This window comes from Meleagris gallopavo, chromosome Z, assembly GCF_905368555.1.
Source record: "Meleagris gallopavo chromosome Z, MGAL_WU_HG_1.1, whole genome shotgun sequence".
NCBI classification, from domain to species: Eukaryota; Metazoa; Chordata; class Aves; order Galliformes; family Phasianidae; genus Meleagris; species Meleagris gallopavo.
In genome coordinates, this window is record NC_139435.1 from 31,074,977 (window position 1) to 31,096,724 (window position 21,748).

General features: G+C 40.7%; 1 protein-coding gene across 15 annotated transcripts in view; it reads right to left on the bottom strand.

Annotated features, from left to right (window-relative positions):
• Positions 1-1,513: 1,513 nt before the first annotated feature.
• MPDZ (multiple PDZ domain crumbs cell polarity complex component) overlaps positions 1,514-21,748 on the bottom strand; it is a 116,326-nt gene continuing 96,091 nt past the window's right edge. For 14 of the 15 annotated variants that reach the window (XM_085214531.1, XM_085214532.1, XM_085214527.1 and 11 more), the window contains 4 exons: positions 17,044-17,148; positions 16,796-16,908; positions 15,948-16,071; positions 1,514-15,148 (listed from right to left, as the gene is read on the bottom strand). In XM_085214531.1, the coding sequence (XP_085070657.1) occupies positions 15,002-15,148; positions 15,948-16,071; positions 16,796-16,908; positions 17,044-17,148 (489 nt within the window). In that variant the 3' untranslated portion in view covers positions 1,514-15,001. Of the gene's footprint in view, positions 15,149-15,947; positions 16,072-16,795; positions 16,909-17,043; positions 17,149-17,791; positions 17,895-21,748 lie in introns of those variants that run through there. The other variant, XR_014880697.1, reaches the window with a different exon arrangement.

Genomic DNA, 21,748 nt, shown 5'->3' on the forward strand with positions numbered 1-21,748 from the left:
AGACTGCCCACAGATGCTGTGAAATCTTCTCTGGAGATATTCCAGACTTGCCTGGATGCCCAACTGTGTGACCTGACTTAGGGAACCTGCTTTAGCAAAGGGGTTGACCTTGATGATCTCTAGAAATCTCTTCCAACCCCTGAAAGTAAGTGACTGTAAGGTTGGAACAAAGGCAGATTCTCTGAAAAATCTTTCAAGTACAGCCAAGACACTGAATGCTACATCTTAAAATCATAGAACAAACTAGCCAACGAGAAAAAAAAAAAAAAAAGCCAACAAATTTAAAGAAAGCAACAAACTAACCTCCAAAGACTGAACATGAAGGTGGTCAGATCTGTGGTACACACCAGTAGGCCATGAATTTGTAGCAGTTCTACCAATGGGCTGGAGCACGTCTCCTATGAGGAAAGGTTGAGGGAACTGGGCTTGTTCTTCTTGGAGAAGAATCTGGGGAGACCTCATTGTGGCCTTCCAATACTTGAAGGTAGTGTATAAACAGGAGGAGATACATCTGTTTGCAAGAGTGGATAGTGATAGACAAGGGGAAATGGTTTTAAACTATGACGGGAGATTTAGGTTAGATATTAGGAGGAAGTTTTTCACACAAAGGGTGGTGACGCACTGGAACTGGTTGCCCAGGGAGGTTGTGTATGCCCCATCCCTGGAGGCATTCAAGGCCAGGCTGGATGTGGCTCTGGGCAGCCTGGTCTGGTGGTTGGCGACCCTGCACATAGCAAGGGGATTGAAACTAGATGATCATTGTGGTGCTTCTCAACCCAGACCATTCTATGATTCTATGATACTATGTCCCAGAACATACTATGCCTAAGGGTAGCTTTCTAACCAACACAATGCTCAGAGAACAATTCTGTTAGAACATTACCAGAGTTTTCTCTGACTGGGATTTAAAATTCAGAATTTCTCATACAGATGGAAATCTACAGTTACTCTTCTATAATTCTTTTGGGCCTTATTCCATTGTAGCAGGATGTCGCGGACTTGCCAGAGAAATTATGGAGCCTATGCACACTCATTTAATAATTTATCTAGGAGGTGGCATTTGGGCAGTGAATGATACAGAAGGGGGAAACTGCAGATGTAGTTGTTTTTATCCAGTATTTAAAATCAGCATGATAAACCACTAATGTACTACATTAAATGTGTCATTCTTTCAATCCCAAATTGCTGAAAATGAAGTAGTTTGAACCAGGCAGTGGGTTTGGATTTGCTTGTAATTCCTAGGATAATTTTAACAATGTTATTTCCCTTTGTTTCCTTTTTGTATGTATCCATAAAACCAAGAAAAATGACTTTTCTGAAACAATGATTGAGTCATTTTTCTTCATTCAAATAAAACCCTCTTAACTTTTTGCAGGTACTTTACACTTGGGATAAAGTACAAAATCTGTGAGAAAGAGCGCAGTTGGTGTAAAATTATAGTAAAAGTTTGACAAAAATTAAATACTATCACTGTTAACCATTTTCTGATCTTGGTGACAGTAACAAAGATTAATACTTATCACATGCAGCAATCTTTATTATCAGCTGCTTTTGTAGTTCCTGTCACAAATAAGACTTTCCAGTGAATTCCGTTTTAATCTTTAGCATTGTATTGATATAACTGATTCACAACACTACCTCTTCTACTCCCATCAGACATACTCATACTCATGTTCACTGAGTGAAGAACAATGTTTTTCATGTTGAACTGAAACATATGTTTACGACAGTTTCAGTCAAAGATCTTGCATAACAGCTATGGAGCAGTGTTTTTGTAATAATGAGAAGTGTTGGATTGGTGGCTACAACATGCCTGTAATTAGAAGATACTTGAAAGATACATCCTGCAAAGGCCTTTAATACATCTTAGCCTAAATACACGCAATATGCCCAACATGAAACTCTTGCTGTCTTAGCTCTATCTGGTGAGCTGTAGTGTAAACTTGACAAAGCATCCTGAAAGTTTGCTCTTGGGTCTCATTCTCCCAGTAATGTGCACCCTCCTGTGGCTTTCAAGGGTGAGGGATATAAAATATAGCTATGAAATCCCACCTAATTGTGACATCATGTTGACCAGTCCTGAGTCTCAGAGGTATACCACATTCCACAGAAATACTCTCAAACAATATTTCCTCTGGAAAGAACAGAAGTACGCCCGCTCTTCTGATTGAGTAAAAGCATATAAATGCTAAGGTATTAGGCCTTTCAGCTGTAATGCATCTCTTCTTCAAAGTATATTCTTAACTCCTTGGCTATCCCAAGATGGAAGTGGCCCATGAGGACTAACACAGGGCTCCACACAGGATCACCCAAAAAATCAAACCCTATGTCTGAGAACATTATTCAAATCCTCATTGAACTCCAGAAAGCTTGGTGCTGTGACCACTGCCCTGTGGAGACTGTTCCAGGACCTTGCCACTCCCACAGTGAAGAACCTTTTCCGTATATCCAACATGGCCCTCTCCCCCTGATGCAGCTCTATGCTGTTCCCTCAAGCCCTGTCATTGCCGTGAGTAAGAGTGTCAACAGTTTATGGGCTGGTTCAGCCCAGTTCCGTGGCTAGGGGGGTGGAGGGATATTGCAAAATCCGCACCTCCAGAAAAGGAAAACAGGGGACCCCAAAATAATTAAAAACAGCAGCAATGATCTGAGGAGAAACAAACTAATTTACTAAATACGGTATCGGAATGCAAGATAACATACTATAGTAAATTAGAATTAAAGCTAATTAATCAAATATAAGGAGAGAGAATGTCCGAAAGTCTCATCATAACACTGAGGTGAGATGTGCAGTCCAGCTGAGCAGCAGGAAGGAGAGCCTGACAAAGAAGAGCAGGTCAGATGACCTTGCCAGGGGTTATATCTTCTCTCTGACCGCAAAGGGGTATGTAGTTCTTCTCTTCTGGACAGATACCCGGAACCTGAACATTAACACTTTAAGTCCCAGTGCACTACATGATGTTATGATATGGAATACCGATAACCAAAAATCATAAAACCATGACAAAGAGACAGCACAGTCCCTCCACTCCCTTTGCGAGGAGCTGTAGGCCACCATGAGGCCTCCCTTCTGCCTCCTCTGAGCTGAACAAATCAAGGAACCTCAGTTGTTCCACATACATCTTGCTGTCTAGACCTTTCACTATCTTCATAAGCCTTTTTTCATAAGCCTCTGATAGTTTTATGTCTTATATTGTGATGCTCAAACCTGCACACAGAGCTTGAGGTGAAGCACCAGTGCAAAACAAAGTAGGACAAACCCTTCCCAGATGGCAGTGCTGGACTGATGCGCCACAGGGTACAGATGACTCTTTTGTCTACCCAGGCATTCTGTTTACTCATACACAACTTGCCAGAACTCCCAGATCCCTTTTCATAGCCTGCTTTCCAGCCTCTCAAGCTCCGGTCTGTACATATAGCCAGGACTGCCCTGCTCCAGGTGTACCATTTGTCAATTATTCTTAGTAAATTTCCTATGATGGGTGGTAGCCCAGCCATCTAATTTGCCAAGATCTCTCTGCAAGGCATTTCCACTCTGGAGACTAGATAGCCATCTAGAAGCTTACATAGTACATGTTCAAGTTTTGTATCCAGATCATTTAAAAAACATTGAAAAGAGTTCATTCTAAAATAGACCCCTGGATAACTCCAGTAATGACTGGATGGCAGCCCAGTGTAACACCATTTACAACCCTTTTTGAGTTCAACCCAGCAGCCATTTGTTCATCTACCATATTATGGACCATATGCAGGAAATTATGTCCAGAAGGAAGCTGTGAGAAATAGAGAAAAAGTTTTGCTGAAATAAAAAAGATTCAATCTACTGGTTTCCTTTGGTCAAATTGACAGGTAATCCTGTTGAAAAAGGAAATAAATCCTAACAAAACCCTATTTTTGCTGGAAGACAGGGATGGGGAACAGAGTGGGCCCCGCATAATCTGTGATGAGATGGTTTTGGACCACCTCCGAAAGCTGGACACTCAGAAGTCCATGAGAGCAGATGGACTGCACCCTAGAGTGCTGAGGAAGTTGGTGAATATGGTTGCCAAGCCACTCTCCGTCATTCTTTTGACAGCCTTGGCTAACCAGGGTTGACCTGGTGAACTGGAGACTGGCAAATGTGACATCCATCTTTGAAAATGGCCAGAAAGATGATCCTGGTAGCTACAGACCTATCAGTATCACCTTGGTGCCAGGGAAGTTTATGGAGCAGATAATCCCGGGAGTCATCATGGACCAGTGAAAGGTCAACCAGGGGATCAGGCACAGCCAGCACAAGCTCATGAATGGTAGATCCTGTTTGACAAATCTCATTTTGTTCTATGACAAGGTGACCCACTTAGTGGATGAACGTAAGGCTGTACATGTTGTATACCTAGACTTCAGTAAATCCTCTGACACTGTCCCTCATAATATCCTCATGGAGAAGCTGCCTGCACATGATTTGGATGGGTGTACACTCCACTGGGTGAAACACTGGCTGGATTGCTGGGCCCAAAGAGTTGTGGTCAATGGAATTAAATCCAGTTGGTGGTCAGTCCCCCAGGGCTCGGTACAGGGGCCACTCCTATTCATCTCCTATCTTAATTGATGATCTTGATGAGGGGTTTGAGTGCACCTTCAGTAAGTTTGCAGATGACACCAAGCTGGGAGGGAGTGTTGAAAGGCACTGCAAAGGGATCTGGATAGCCTGGATCAATTGGCCAAGATAAACCATATGAGTTTCAATAGGGCCAAGTGTCAGGGCCTGCATTTTGGTCACAACCACCCCAAGCAACCCTGCAGGCTTGGGGAGAAGCGGCTGGAAGGCTGTCTGATGGAAAGGGACCTTGGTTACTGATAGATAGTCGGCTGACTGTGAGTCCAGGTGGCAAAGAAGGCCAATGGCCTGTACTCTGCACTGGTGAGGCCTCACCTTGAGTACTGTGTTCAGTTTGGGTCACCTCAGTACAGAAAGGACATTGAGATGCTGGAGCAGGTCCAAAGAAGGGCTAAAGGCTGGTGAAGGGCTTGGAGAATATGCCCTGGGGCTGTTCAATGTGGGGAAGAGAGGCTGAGGGGAGACCTGTGGGAATCTTCTCTGTGATTTAACTAGGTATCAAAGTGAGATTGACAGGCTTGTATTTACTAGCACCTTCTTTCTTAGTTTCACTGAAAATTGGAACTTTTGTCAGCTCCCGGTCAACTTGTACAACTTCAGATTCCCAAGACTATTAAAAAATTATTGATGGCTACTTGTGGGAACATAAGAAAAAACTGTTTAGAGCAACAGCTGTGGAGCAAGAAAAAACTGTTTAGAGCAAGCTGTGGAGCAAGATAAGTGGCATGAGAACCAAGGACACCTTTAGAAGAAGAAAGAGCATCTCACGGTGCTGATTGGATAAGTGCCTGTGTGAACAGTTGAAGAGTGTTCTGCAGAATGCAGACTAATATCTTTTAACCAATTGGTGTGCTGTTATGTCTCTAACGTTTCCTGAGAGTCCAGAGACTTTCCCACAGCTACTACTAATGAAGTGTGGTGAAACTGACAAAGGCTTAAATTCTGGAAGAGATGAGCAAGTGCTAACAACTTTGAAACCTCCCATCTTAAACAGAAACCTTCCAAACCGTCTATTAATGGGTAAACTGGATACAAACATCTATTTGCAGGCACTTAAAAGTCTCCACTATAGCAATTTCAGCTAAGAACACAGGTAAATTTTTTTTCCTAAATACTATGTTTTCACTAAAAAAAAAAAAAAAGGTTTAATAGGTGAACTGCCTACATGAAGAACAAAAAAAATGTACCACAAAGTAGTTAAATGAGCACGACATTTTTTTCTGAAAGCCTGGTTGTTTCAGTGTTCAAAAATGATTTGCCCCTGCAACTTAGGAAAAAATCAAGGGTTAATAATTCAGTTTGAATAATGTTAGCATCACTATATACATTTAGAAATATATGCAATTTCATAACTACTAGTTTACCCAAGATTATTTCCCCCTTTTTTTTTTTTTTTTTTTTTCCTGAGATAAGCAGATTCTGTTTTTGTGGGTTTTTATGTTTGTTTGTTTTTCCTGCCCATTTAAAATCATCATTTTCAGTAGGAGAAGAAACCTTATTTAAAATTATGGAACATTTTGGCTTAATAAAAAGAAAACATACGGCAAAAAGTTAAGAACATCAATCTACATAGGCATCATTTCCCACTAGTAGGTTTGCTGTTCTCAAGTGTTAGAAATGTATCAGACTAACCTGCCACTGTCAGCATTTTCCTGAATATCAGTTATGCAACTTCACAAGCTAACACATAACCCTGCCAACTAAAACGCAAAGACAAGATCTACGCAACTGTAGGGGAAGATGCAGTCTCCAATTTGGAAAGAAATAAAACCATTTATATACATACTGCAGGTCTCGAACATGCTGAGTACAGCAGTGTTCACAGTTCCAATAGCGTCTCTAAGGAAATTAAAAAAAAAAATTGTCTATTCTTAGCATTTTCAAATGGTGTTTAAGACAGAAGTAAGTGCTCCCTACACTCAAATATTTCAGAAGCTTCAAAAGATTTGCTTTTCAAAAGAAAGAAGAGATATATGGGGAGTGAGAGATCACGATCAGCCTCTTTCCAATGTCATAGTCAGATTTGAGACAAGATATACTTTGGAAAACGATATTAAAAACAGTTAACTCCTTCACATTATTTGCAAGTCACAACAAAGCTTCTTTTCACCACTCCAAAAGTAAAGAACACTTTTTAACCATTTCTCCCTTTTCTCGGGGGAGGTGTGAGGGAAGACGGTGAAGCAGGCACGTCCATGTCTGAGTATACAGAATATACATGATATTTATTTTAAAAAGAAACACTAGAGGGTGAAGGGAAGGGGATCTTCAGTGGCTATGTCCACTCAATCTTGCACTTGGGAATTAACATTACTATTTATTCCACAAATCCAAATCAGAAATAAAATCCAGCAGGGAAATAGGAAAGCAGTCATGTCAATGATACCTGCTCACTGCAAGGAATTAAATATGTGCATTCACATGCATTGTCCAGATCCACTTACAAAACTCTTGCATTAATACTGCTCAAAGATTACTGGCAATAAATAAGAAAGGGCTAAGCAAAGTTAAAGTAAAGAATTGGATGTCTGAAAAGACAGTGGGTTTGAGCCTTTAAATGCCAGGCACTTTTTCTTCAGCCCTTCAAGTCCCAGAGTTAACATAACCAAAATATTGTAAAACTTAATAGAATTGGGATCCCAGTATCTAATACCAGTATCTAACAACCCCTGTGATAGGAAAGTTTCACTGACTATCATATGATAAAGAAAACTAATCATTCTAAGCCTGAAAAGTTTATTATATCTCCTGACCCAGTCCACAGTAGTCAACAAACAGTGGTCATGCAACAGCTGTCATAGGGACAGAGGGAAATAATGTGCTCTGAACTAGCAGCATGGGTCAGCACTAGAAATAAAATTCTAGACTCCATAACTAAATGTTTTGATCCCTTGTGAAAAGTCCCACATCCAGTGGAGTGCTTTATAAATAGACTAAGCAATAATTAATGCTATCTGTTTTAAACAAATCAGGCAACGTCTTATTCATTCCTAGATCGCTTTGGTGTAATTAATTTGCTAAAAAACTAAGAGAGAAGATAAAAATCTTAAAATTCAAATAAAGCAAGTTTTAGTACTTGCTCTACAGATCACACAAAGAACAAAATAAATAACTTCTTGTCATTATTTACAAAGTTTGGATTAATCTTCCAAAGCAGAATGAGTGATGCTAGCAAACATCAGAAACACATCTACAATTTTATTTCTTCATCAAAGACAGTTCTATTATTATTATTTTATTTAGACACAACAATAGTAATGAAATATATATATGCTACTTCTTTAACAAATACAGAAACTAATTAAAAGAACTTTGTGTGTTTTAATGTAGGCATTTCTCACTCTGAGGAATAAGTATAGCAGAACGATTTAATAACAACAATAACCAGTGATGGTACTATCTGCATTCTTCCATCTTATCCTGTCATAGTCTAACTTCTAGAATAGTTAATTAGACAAAAAGCTGTGGTTTTTTTGTTTTGCTTTGTTTTGTTAATTCAGTTAGATAGCTATAAACTTACTAATACTATTTCACAGGCACTTCTGTTCTTATTTCTCACTAATACAAATGCTACTCTTTCTCATCTTTGTCTAATAACAGCCTGATCACTGTCGGCATTTCAGACAGCTCTTTTAAACAGGGGACAAACGACATACTGGCTCTCTTGCTATGATTTTTTATTTTTTATTTTTTTGCTAAACAATATGAACAGTATTGCTGCTATAGAAAGTATGCAGCATGCTAAATAGCTGTGTGTCTTCCTCCCTCAAAAGACCTACTGGAATTTTTATGCAGGAAGGTAAATCATGGGCAAAGTTTGCTTTATGTGCTAGAATTGAAAGATCCAATTTGAGGGAGGAGAGCCAAAGACAATCAGCAAATAGTTTCACAAAACACAGTTTTGGGAGAAAGTTTTAAGGTGGATACTAAATTTATTAAACTGAAGATGCTGAGAAATTTATCGACTACGTTGCTGTCCAAATAACATCTACATGGCTACATCTCATCAGACATTATCTTGCAGTTGTACCTCTTAAATTATCAACTCCCAAATAATGTTACTAACTCTTAGTTCTCATTTTCTCCTTGATGCTGATGCAAAGAAATTCACTGTTGATTTTCTGCTCCAATCTTTTCCAATGCAAGGGAATCTTAGCTCTCTACCAGTGTTCAATTAACTGCTGACTGTAGCCCTTCTCAGTTCAAGAAAGACTCTAACTGTGATGCTATTTAAAATGGCTAGCAACACTTCTTCCACCTTGGATTCTAGATATGTTCAAACCGTATCTTGCAGGGTGCATGCAGCCTACCACAGCTCACAATTCAACCCACCCTTTTCCTGCTATTTAAATGTGGTAAGCAGACCTGGGCACATGTCCACACTATTAACACTGTGTTGACTGAAGGCAGAGCACTGGGAGGGCAGCACTGAGCAGTTATGGCAAATAACTGTATGTACGTTGATACTTGGCTAAACACAAGGCTACGAACAGAGATGAATATGCAGTCATGCTTTCCATGTTTTAAGAAAGGAATTTGAAAATAGAATCACAGAATCATACAACCCTTAGAGTTGGAAGGGATCTTTAAAGGTCATCTATTTTATCTCTCCTGCAATGAACAGGGACACCTACATTTGTGAGATCATTTTCAGTTTATATAAATACATGACCTGCAATTTTTCAAATGGAATATATAGAGTTGCATTCAGATATTCAACTCAAAAATCTGATCATATTACTTCATCAGATTTTCCTAATTCCCACCTTAGCACAGAAAAATATCCTTCACTGCACAATCACACGTTATTCATGTCATCACTTTTTGGCAGCATGCACATTTTAAACAATTATTGTCAAGGATGAAGTCCAGAGAGAGTAAAATTCCATTTAAAAAAAAATCTGAGTTATAAGCACTGTCACCACATTATACTGGTATGTTAGTTTCACAAGGACAACCATGTTCTTGTTCTTTCCTCTTCTTTTTATGTTTTAGGAAAACTATTCAAAATTAAAATGTTTCATTACATAAATATGAATTATGTTGTATATTTTGCAAGGGCTGTTCTAAAAGTAGTCTCCCATTATACTACGTTGGTCCGTAACATCAGAGGCAGATATTGGTGGTGACAGTGGATCAGACTGTCGTAAACACAGCATGCAGGCTGTTGTTCATTGCTGGTGAAAATGCATAACTAGTGGTAGTGAATATGTTGACAAAGACTGTTTTGTAGCTGAGAATTTGCTCTATCAAATAGTGATATTGTGCTCTTTCATTTCCATGGAAATAAATAGGGAGCATTACGTTTGGAACAACCTACGTACATGTAGCCCAAGACAACTTCTATTCTCTAAATGCAGCCCAGGCAAGACAAAAGGTTGGACACCCATTGTCATGTTTTTATGACTTTTTACTCCTGAACTTTACTCCTGAGCAACTGCAAAATCCTGAAAGCCTAAGCATATATTTGGGACAGAGACGCTGTGGCTCAGGCAGACCTGAGGAAGCACAAATTATTTGGGGCCTGGCTTATATTTTTCGGACTTTATTCAGTACTATCCTAGAGAGAAAGAGAGTCTCTGAAATTGAGAAGCAGAGTCTCCAAACTCAAAGAGAGTATCTCTGACCTGAGAGGGAGAACCTCCAAGTCCAGAAAGAGAGCATCCTAGTCAAGGAACAGTGTCTTCACATCAAAAGACAGAGTATCCATGAGAGAATCCGAGCTGAGAGGGAGAATCTCCAGCTTCAGAAAGAGTCCTCTAGCCAAGAAACAGAATCTCCATACTGAGAGACAGTCTCCAAGCTGAGAAGGAAAGTCTCCCATCTGAGAATAAGAATGTCCAATCCAAGAGAAAAGACTTCCAATCTGAGTGAGACACCTTCCAGACCAAGCTTGACAGTCTCCAATCCGAATGAGACATCCACCAATCCAAGTTAACAGTCTCCAAACTGAACAAGTCAAACTTCAGTCTCAACGCAACCTCTTCCTAACTGAGCAAGACAGACTCTGAACTGACCTGGAGAGTAAAAGCATTGAAACTGAGCAACTTGGTCAATCATAGCAGGCACCAGAATCAATGTCAGTTGCCCCTGTAAGAGGACAGAAATGAAACAAGCATCACCTAATTTAGAACAGAAGAAAGAGGAGGAAGTAGATGAAAAAGATCACAGGAGGAGGAAAGAGGTCCATAGCGGTCCAAGATTCAGAGGAACCAGAGAGAGGGCTTAGGCTCCCAGCAAGATCATGGTCACCAAAGATCAGGTGAGCAACAAGTCCTGAAAGAGTAGGAAATGAGGAAGACATCATCACCATTAATACTCGATCCCTGAAACTAACTGAAATTCAAGGAAATTCATGCCACCCAAATGTGCCTACTGTCACCTGGTTACTTCAACCTTGGGACAGTGGGACCAACAGTGTGTCACTAGATAGTAGAAAAGCTTGCCAACTGGGTGGCATTGCTAGGGACTCAGCCATTGACAGAAGTATTAGTGGATGTCAGGATGAAGTCCTCACCCTCTGGAAGTGGATGCTGTTAGCCATAAAAAAGCCGTAAGGACTGTGATCATGTCTCATGGAAGAAGAATGATAGAGGAAACAAATAGAGGGGCCCTGCCCCCAGCCAGCAGAGGGAAAGGGACAAAAGAGCATATTGGACTGTGTGGATTAGATGGCCTGGCACATCAGAACCACAGAAATATAAGGCACTGGTGGACACTAATGCACAGTGCATTCTAATGCCCTCAAGTCATGAAGGGATAAAATAAATTTATGTTTCTGGGGTGACTGGGATTTCCAAGAGTTGACTGCAGGAGGCTGAAATAAGCCTCACTAGTAAAGACTGGCAAAAGCACCCTATTGTAGAGCCCAGGGGCTCCATATATACTTGATATTGATTACCTCAGACGGGTATATTTCAAGGATCCCAAGGGGTATCGATGGGCCTTTGGTATAGCTACTGTAAGCATAGAAGGTGTTAAGCAGCTGTCTGTTTTGCCTGGACTGTCAGAAGATCCATCTGTTGTGGGGTTGCTATGAGTAAAGAGCAACAGGTACTGATTGCTACAAGTGCACAGATGGCAGTACTGCACCAACAGTGATTCCTTGCTCTCCATTCATAAGCTGTTTTATCAGCTAGTGTCAGGGAGTGATCAGCAGAACTCACTCACCTTATAATAGTCCCATATGGCCAATGCTTAAAGCCAGTGGAGAATGGAGGCTGATGGTAGACTACCATCGCCTGAATGAAGTCACACCCCCACTGAGTGCTGCTGTGCCGGACATGTTAGAACTCCAGTATGAACTGGAGTCAAAAGCAGCCAAATGGTATGCCACCACTGACATTGCTAATGCATTCTTTTCCATTCCTTTGGCCACAGAATGTAAGCCACAGTTTGCTTTTACCTGAGGAGTGTTCAGTATACCTGGAATTATTTGCCCCAGGGGTGGAAACACAGCCCAACCATTTGCCATGGGTTGATCCAAGATGCACTAATACAGGGCAGTGCTCCTGAGCACTTACAGTACATTGATGATATTGTCATTTAGGGCTACATAGCAGGGGAAGTTTTGAGGAAAGAAGAGCTAATAATCCAGATCCCTCTCCGTGCTTGTTTCGCTATTAAGCAAAGCAAAGTGAAAGGACCTGCACAGGAAATCCAGTTCCTAGGTATAAAGTTGCAACATGGATGTTGTCACATCCCAACAGATGTGATCAACAAAATCACTGCTAGGTCTCCACCCACCAGCAAGAAAGGGACAGTCTTTTCTGGGCGTAGTGGGCTTTTGGAGAATGCCCATCGCCAACTACAGCTCCTTTTATCAGGTGACACAGAAGAAATATAATTTTGTGTGGGGCCCTGAGCAGCAGCACGCTTTTGAAAAGATTAAACAGGAGATAGCCCATGCTGTGGCCCTGGGGCCAGAACGGATGAAACAGGATGTAAAGAACATCCTCTACACTGCTGCTGGAGAGAAAGGTCCCACTTGGAATCTGTGGCAAAGAGCCTCAGGAGAGACCCAAGGCTGACCCCAGCGATTCTGAAGTAGAGCACACAGGGGGTCTGAAGAGTGCTACACTTCAACTGGAAAAGAGATCTTAACCACATATGAGGGGGTTTGGGCTGCTTTTGAAGTAATCAGTTCTGAAATGCAGCTCCTTCTGGCACCTCGATGCCAGTGCTGAACTGGATGTTCAAAGGAAAGGTCCCCTCCACCCATCATGCTACTGATGCCACCTGGACTAAGTGGATTGCGTTGATTACACAATGAACTTGGATGAGGAACCTCAGTCATCCAAGAATCCTAGAGATGATCATGGACTGGCCTGAAGGCAAAAAGTTTGGAACACCACCAGAAGAGATATTGCGTGCTAAAGGCCTCACCATACAATGACTATCAGAAAATGAAAAGAAATATGCCCTGTTCACAGATGGATCACATCATGCTGTGTGGTAGCATCGCAGATGGTAATCTGCTGTGTGGAGCCCTACACAACAAGTTGTCACTGAAGTCACTGAAGGGAAAGGAGAATCAAGCCAATTTGCAGAGGTAAAGGTTGTCCAACTGGCCTTAGATCTTGCTGAATGGGAGAAGTGGTCAATGCTTTATTTTTACACTGACTGATGGATGGGTAGCAAATGCTTTATTGAGTGCTTACAGCAGTGGGTGCAAAATAACTGGCAACGGAAGGGTAAATCTATTTGGGCTGCTGAACTGTGGAAAGATATTGCTGCCTGAATAAAGGATATGTTGTAAAAGTGTGCCACATAGATGCTCATGTGCCCAAGAGTTGTGCTACTGAAGAACAACAAAATAACCATCAGGTAGATCGAGCTGCCAAAATAGAGGTGGCTCAAATAGACTTGGACTGACAACACATGGGTGAATTATTTCTAATTCAGTGGGCCCATGAGACCTCAGGCAATCAAGGAAGAGAGGCAATATATAAGTGGGCTAGAGACTGAAGGTGGACTTAACTATGGACACTACTGCATAGGTTATTCATGACTGTGACACATGCACCACAATTAAACATCATGTAGTGCACTGGGAGTTAAAAAGTTAATGCTCCAGTTTCAGGTGCCTGTCCCAGAAGAGAAAAACCACATCTCCCAGAGGACTGTTGGCTGTTCTGTTACTGTTTCCACTCAGAGGAAAAGATAAAAACCCTTGGTAGATTACTTGATCCTCCCTCTTTTCTTTCTGCTGGGCCCAACTAGACATCTCGTCTCAGCATTAGAGTAAGGCCTTCAGTTTCTGGACACTCTCATTTTCTTTTTTGCCCATCTCCTCCCTTTTTCCCCCTTTCCCTTTCCTGGGGCATATTCAATGGGTCCCCGTAGCCCACTAGTCAAGGAACCAGGCCGAACCAGCCTGTAAACCGCTGACACCCATGGATTAACCTATATCCACATGGCTCCATATGCTGCTAAGTAAATCTGTCCTGAGTGGTTTGTTCATAGCTCTGATTCAAGCAGCTCACAGAAACTTCTGCACTGAGACTCTATCTTGCACACAGGATGAAGAAATCATACATTTCATAATGGGAAAATTTATTTCATACCCACAAAGGCTAGAAAAACTACTGCTAGAAAAGAAAAGTCTAATCCTTCTCACTTTACAGTTTCTGGGGACTCTGCTTAAAGAGGGTAAATTCCTACTTGCCAATGGATTTTTCACTGAGCCCTGAGCACAAGCACACTTCATCCAAATTAAACCTTTCCCCCTCCTCAAAAACAAACCATCAGACAAACACAAAAATAGAAGAACAACCAATTTTGAATACTAAGTCAGATAAAAATGTGTTTTTTTTTCTTTTTCTTTATGAATACGGCAAAGCTTAGGAAATAGGAAATTAGTTAATAGAAAGAAGAAAAAAAAACAACAGAAGAAGAGCAATCTATATTCCCAACTCTTCCTGTATTAGTAACACAAATAACCACCTATATTCATCAACTATCTACCTTCACATAACTCACTTTTCATCCTTCTTGCAAATTCTGTATTTTGTTAATGTTTTCTTTCTCTAAACTTATTGTTTTCTGGTTACTCCTGCTCATGTCATCCCCTTTTCAACTCAATGATTTTGTAATTTTTGTTCTGTATTTCAAATATTCAAAGCACCTTCCAATTTTGCTTACAAGTTTTCATTATAGTGCTACTAGGCAAAATATCCATGTCTTTGCCACAGATGACTTACTCCATCACAGTTGTTCGACAATATGAGTAATACTTCTACTGCATACAAAAATATCATTAAATGTTATTTTTCTTCAGTGATGTAACACAGTTCTGACAAGTTGGAAGAGCAAAAAGGTTATATAAACACTTCTGTTTTCCTTGGTATGTGGAATAAGAATAATATAGTCTTGTTGACACCACACCTTTGGGGTACCAGTTCATGAAAGAACAGTCAAAGTGACCGTTCCTTTTGTTCTTTTCAAAATAGCAACTGCTTCTTCATGAGTCACCCCTTCTAAACTCTGCCCATTCACAGCAATGATTTGATCCCCCCTCTTCAGGCGTCCATCTTCTGCTGCTGCACCCTGAAACAATACAACATGTAATTGCAGACTCATCCATTTATTTTTCTCCCTCCTACACATTCATTATGGTCTGAATTAGATGAGTGTACAAATCCCCTTGAACCTTTTTCAGTTGTCAATGATTCAACTACAATCAATCCCAGATTAACCTACTAGTGTTGCAGTATGTTCTGCATTCTCTAGTTGTCACGACACTTAGAAGCTGGACCTATGCGATTTTTTATATTTCTTTAACCCTGACAATCTACCTAATATAACTTTTAAAACTCTAACACAATAAGATTTCAAGACCTGAAAGATCTTTCAACAACTTGTATTAGAAATCTCATAGTCAAAACCCAGTTCTGCACTTTGACTAAACACAAATATTTGGGATTCTTGACTACAATTTTTCATGACTTGGGGCTCTTCCCAACGGCAGGCCAAAGTTCAAAGCTGAGTCAGTACCTGAACTTCTCCAAAGGTCCAGAATGAGTTCAGTTATTATGTGTTAGTCTAGTTTTCAGACTCTCACTGAAAATAAACACATTGGTCCCTTTTATTACTTGAAGAAAAAGTATCCGAACATTTCCTATTTTTAGAGTTGAAAAAGATTTTGCCATATGTTGTCACATGCATTTGGAAATTCTGAATCTTCCTGTAACTTCAAAAGCTGCAAGATCTTTTTGAACAGAACTTGCACTGGGCAAGAAAAGCTGTGAAGAAAAACTGTTTGCAATCCTTTGGTCTCAAACTCATATTTTAAGAAACAACCTGCTGTGAACTAATAAATGGGTGAACTGAACAAATATACTCTTACCTTTGCGAATACGGTCTTCACATAAATGGGTAAGTCTCCATGGGGACTGCCATATCCCCCCACAATACTAAAGCCTAGGCCATCTGGTCCTCTCTCCAGAGTAATGGTCTTGTACTGAGGAGGTCTAATGAAACAGGAAACAATATTGCTATGTTGTCTAAATAAATTATTTACATTAGAATGCTGTCAACAAAAAGCATTTCACCTTTTTAGCTAAGTAATAAATCTTTGTTTTTCTTCTTTTCCACTGTAAATATGAACTTTATGACTATTTTTGTTAATGCAGAAAAGTAATTCTGTCTAATGCCCCCATTTGAGTAAGTATTTCAAATACTTCTTTCATAGTGTTTTCACCCAACTCAGAAGGTGGTTACTGCTGCAATGTTGCACTAATGGGGCTAGCGGGTACACAGAGATCTAATACAACAATCCCAAATGTTCATAATGATCACATACTTTAAAAAACCTGTAACCCAAAATTTGACTCACAGTTTTGTTGCAAGGTTTAATTGCTTTTCTTCTCTGATATATGATTGTGTATCTGTGTATGTGTTCATACAGACAATTTATACTACATCTCCAAATAGGTACTTTGACTACATAAACATTTGAAGTTCATTTAAAGAGAAAAAATCAAGTCACATTTTAATTCCAAAGTAGACAAGAAAAAAAGCAGCAGTGAATTGCACCATGGAAAAATGCAGAATGGGACCTACAAGGTGCCAAATATACCAATGCTGATTAAGTCAAACAATTCATCAGTTATCTGATGGAATAAGTACATATTTTTTGCCAAGTTTCACTTGAACTAAAAGGCTACCAAGATTGTGTATTATATAGTTACCGACCCTAAATCATCCTGAAAAATGCTTGTTGAAGTTAGTCCTGCAAATGAAAGACCGGATGTAGGTGGATCCTGTTGCTGACCAGTTATGACACTCACATCTCCTCCAGCTACCACCTAAGGAGAAAGTTCAGTAAAATGAATAAAAAGTAGTCCGTAAAATGAGAACGGTGATACTAAATTAATTTACCATAATGACTGGCAAAATAAGATTTAAAAAATATTCCAGATAATACTAAAGATTTTTTTTACCTGCAATTCAATAGTGCCTGAAGCATTTTTTAAGATGCTAACAGCTTGGGAGTGAGTCATGCCCTCAGTAGATGTTCCAGAGATGCTAACAATCCTGTCCCCAACCTGTAAAAGAAAATCTTGATAACAGAACTACCAGTAAGAGGTTTAGCTGCATATATATATTTAGCGTTTTGTTTTGATAACAGCAGATTTGAGTATCCTGATTTAGCTAGAAATTATCACTATATCTAGTGACACATAGCAGAAAGAAAGAAATCAGCAACTCTTTTTGGTACATTTTCTCTCAAAGACATAACATCATTGAGTTACATAATGAAGTGACACAAAAGTAGAAAATTTGACATAAAAACTTGCAAATTGCTTAGTTGTAGTGTGTTCAGAGTAAGAAGTAATTTACAGAATGGATCTTAATATTCTAGAATCATATAGCACATCATCTGAATATAGATAGGTTGAAGTGATAGATTATCATAAGAGAACATATATTTAAATTCATCCTGAACCAACACTGTACATTCTCCAAACAGCATTAGTTTAATTCCACAATTTCTGGTACTCTATATATGTAAACACTGAGTGAGTTGAGACCTCCTGCTTTAACTCAGAATCAAAAAAAGACCTGTCTAATTTTTAGATAAACAGAAAACATGAGGTGTGAAGGATGCAGTTACACAAATAACTCATCTCTGTAGCTCACTTGCAGGATTCTGAATCAGATTCCCTATCATGAATTTTAAAAGCTTACCACTTCTATGATCCAAGAGTGCCTTAAGACTTATTTCCGAAGTTAGTATTTTTCACCAGTTACTCTTTACAGTTACTCTTTGACATGACTTAGTTCATAGTCACTGAAAACAGCAAAAATTGTTGCCAATCGGAATCACTCAAGACTGTATCATTAAACTGCTACCTTATTACCTGTCTAGCGTTGTTATTGTGCCCATGCAATCCTTACAACCATCATAACTGGTTGTAAGTTATCAGCTGGGACAGAGTTGTTTTTCTTCACAGTGTCTGGTACAATGCTATGTTTTGGTTTTAGGAGAAAAACAATGTTGGTAACACACCAATGTTTCTAGCTGCTGCTAAGCAGTGTCCTACAGAGCCAAGGATGTTTCAGTTTTCTCAGCTTCTCCTTTTGTCCCGCTAGTAAGGGGGCTGGGGCTACAAGCAGCTGGGAGGGGATAGTATCAAGAGAGTTAACCTAAACTGACCAAAGGGATAATCCATACCATATGATATCTGGCTTTTATCAGTAATGGTGTAGTAAGCAGGACTAGAGAAGTAATCCTGCCCCTGTACTCAGCACCGGTGAGTTTAGTCTGGGAAAAAGGAGGCTGAGGGGATACCTCTTCCAATATTTGAAAGGTGCTTACAATAAGAGTGGGGCTGGTCTCTTCTCACTGGTGACAGGTCATCAGGACGAGGGGAAATGGCCTCAAGTCGTGCCAGGATAAGTTTAGGTTGGGTATCAGGAAAAACTTATTTACAGAAAGGGTTGTTAAGCACTGGAATGGGCTCCCCAGGGAGGTGGTTGAGTCACCATCCCTGGATGGGTTTAAAAACCATTTGAATGTGGCTCTCAGGGACGTGATTTATCAGAGGGTTGTTAGAGTTAGGGTAGGATGGTTAGGTTGCAGGAAGACTTGATGATCTTGAAGGTCTTTTCCAACCAAGCAATTCTATGATTCTGTGATATCACGCAGAAAGCTTTAAAAAGGAGGAGCTCAGGGAACAGCTGGCTGCTGCTTCAGAACTAGCTGGGCATCAGTTGGCAGGTGATATGCAATTGCTCGTACATCACTTGTTATATATATACAGACATATGCAATTATTGTAACTATTTTCCTTTTTTTCTCTTACTTATCTCTATCTTAATAAATACTTTTTATCTCAACCCATGAGCTCTATGTTTTTGTTGTTCTCTCCCTCATCTCACTGGGGAGAGAGTAATGAGCAACAACTTTGTGGTGCTTTGCTATCTTCCAGGTTAATCCACAACAGTAATTTGGCGCCCAAAGTGAAGTTTGAAAGGTTGAGATAACAACAGATCTGACCAGAGAATGAAGACAGGGTTTCAGAGTGTTGTATCTATCAGTTTCATAATTGCTAGTGACGATGTTCATTTTTTTATTATCTGGGGAGCTATTTGAGAGTCTTCTCATGGAACTATGTTGTTTAGCATCTTGCTTGCTGTTTGTTTGCCCTGTTGCATTGTTTGCCATCTGTGGGGGCTGAATTAAGGCTTTTATTATGTTATGCAATATAGCCTTGGCTAAATTATGATAAAATTGCTGGTCAGGAAACTAATATGATGTTCGCACTTGGCACTGCAGTCACTTCTGGGCTTTGGGAACTATATTGTGGAGGCTATTTGTAATTTCACATTTTGCTTTGTCTCCCTGGGGAGCCTGGCTATAGAGGAGACTGAGAAGGATATTTTCTAGCAGTTTCTCAGCCTCCTTTTCTCTTTCACCTCTCCTTATATCCCTGACTAATTACAATAGCTCTTGAGGATTTTGAATATCCCTGAGATGTTCAAACCAGCATGCTCCTATTGCAATTTGTCGTGAACATGTTTCAGGTTTTGTTTAAGATTAAATAATTTTTAAGAGTATCACCCAGAGATCTGCCCCAAGGCTGGATAGTTATAATTGGCAGGGAGTGTAGGATGGTATGGGCAGGTGTCTAGAGCAGTGTGCACTCCCACTGTTTTGCAACTTCACGCCTGAACAACTGCAGAATCCTGAAAAAACAGCAGAATATTTGGAAAAGCTTTGCTGTCAGTCTATCAACTTTAGAGAGGCACAAATCACTGCAGCTGGGGCCAGCCCCATGTCTACCCAGCTCTATTTAACACTATTCAGTATCCACTATTCAGTATCCACAAGATGCTCTGCATCTGGAGCAACTGCTTCAACACCCATGACAGACCCTGAGATAGCTCCTATCCCTGCAACAGGTCTTGTGGTTCCTCCAAGCATTCTGGACACTGCGGCAGCTCCAAACTCTGATGGACCCTATGTTAGCTCTAATCTGCCAGAATCTGTAACCTTGCAGTTACTCTAGCCCTTTTGGCAAGCCCTCAAGTTGTCACAGACCCTCTCAACCAGCACTGTGGTAAATCCAATCCATGTGACAAGCTTCACAGTTTGACCACTGCCAGTATCACTTGCCCCCATAAAAAAAATTTAAAAATGTTAATAAAAGTCAGATCCTTTAGAATTATATAATGGCTTGGATTGAAAAGGACCTCAAAGATCAACACTCCTGCTGTTGGGCAATGTTGCCAACTACAGACCAGGCTGCCCAGAACCACATCCAGCATTAGCAAGCAGAGAATCTCCTACTAAGTGAGAAGAAGAAGGTGAAGATGAATTGGGACCATCTCAAAAACAGTAAGAGAAGGAAGATTCAGAAAACACCTGACCTCTAACACTGCTGCAAGATTCTCACAGTATTCTCCTGGGGAAACTGGCTGCCCGTGGCATGGACAGGTATACCCTTCTTTGGGTAAGGAACTGGCTAGAGGGCCATGCCCAATGGGTAGTAGTTAATGGAGTTAAGTCCAGCTGGTGATACGTTACAAGTGGTGTCCCCCAGGGGTCGGTACTGGGGCCCATCTTGTTTAATATCTTTACTGATGACCTAGATGAGGGGATTGAGTGTACCCTCAGTAAGTCTGCAGATGGCACCAAGTAGGGAGGTGGTGTTGATCTGCTTGAGGGTACGGAGGCTCTTCAGAGGGACCTGAAGAGTGAACAGAGTTTGGAGGGCAACGAAACTGGTGAGGGGTCTGGAGCCCAAATCTTATGAGGAGTGGCTGAGGAAGCTGGGATTGTTTAGTCTGGAAGGGCTGGAGGAGGCTCACAGGCGACCTCATTGCACTCTACAACTTCCTGAAAGGAGGTTGTGAAGAGGAGGGGTTTGGCCTCTTCTCCCAGGCAACAAACACGACCTGAGGAAATGGCCATAAGTTGTGCCAGAGGAGATTTAGATTAAACATAAGGAAAACCTTTTTCTCTCAGTGAGTGGTCAGGCACTGGAATGGCCTGCCCAGGGAGGTGGTGGAGTCGCCGTCCCTGGTAGTGTTCAGGAGGTGTCTGTATGAGGAGCTACAAGATATGGTTTAGTGGCTTGTGGTAGCAATGGTAATGGGTGGGCGGTTGGACTAGATGATCTTATAGATCCTTTCCAACCTTGTGATTCTACGATTCTATAGAGGAAAAGATCATGGCCATCAGCCAGGCAGATCATATATAGCTGCTCTGGTGCTGAGACAGCAGGGCCAATAGCCCGGACTTAGCAGACAGCAAAGCCCAGCAGCTGGGATCTCCTTCTAGGAAAAGTAGCACTGACAAAGCAAGTGGAAAAGATACTACAGGCTTTCACTCTATGGCAGTGACTCTTGTCAGCTGGGAAAGAAAGACATCCCTTCAAGGAAGCCCCAGTATGTTACTCAGGCAAAAGGATCACCATGGTGAAATTACTTGAAGGAATGTGCTGTGGTAGAGATGATGTACGATATTAACTTGGATGATAATGCTCTATTCCAATATCCAGATGACATCACATGTACATAACCTATGTGGTGGAGTGCTGTATGGAATGCACCTCCATTGTCTGCCAGAAGCCTAGCAAGAGTGAACTGGAAAGATAAGAATGGTGGATAGATGATGTGGCTTGCTTACTTTTACAAAAT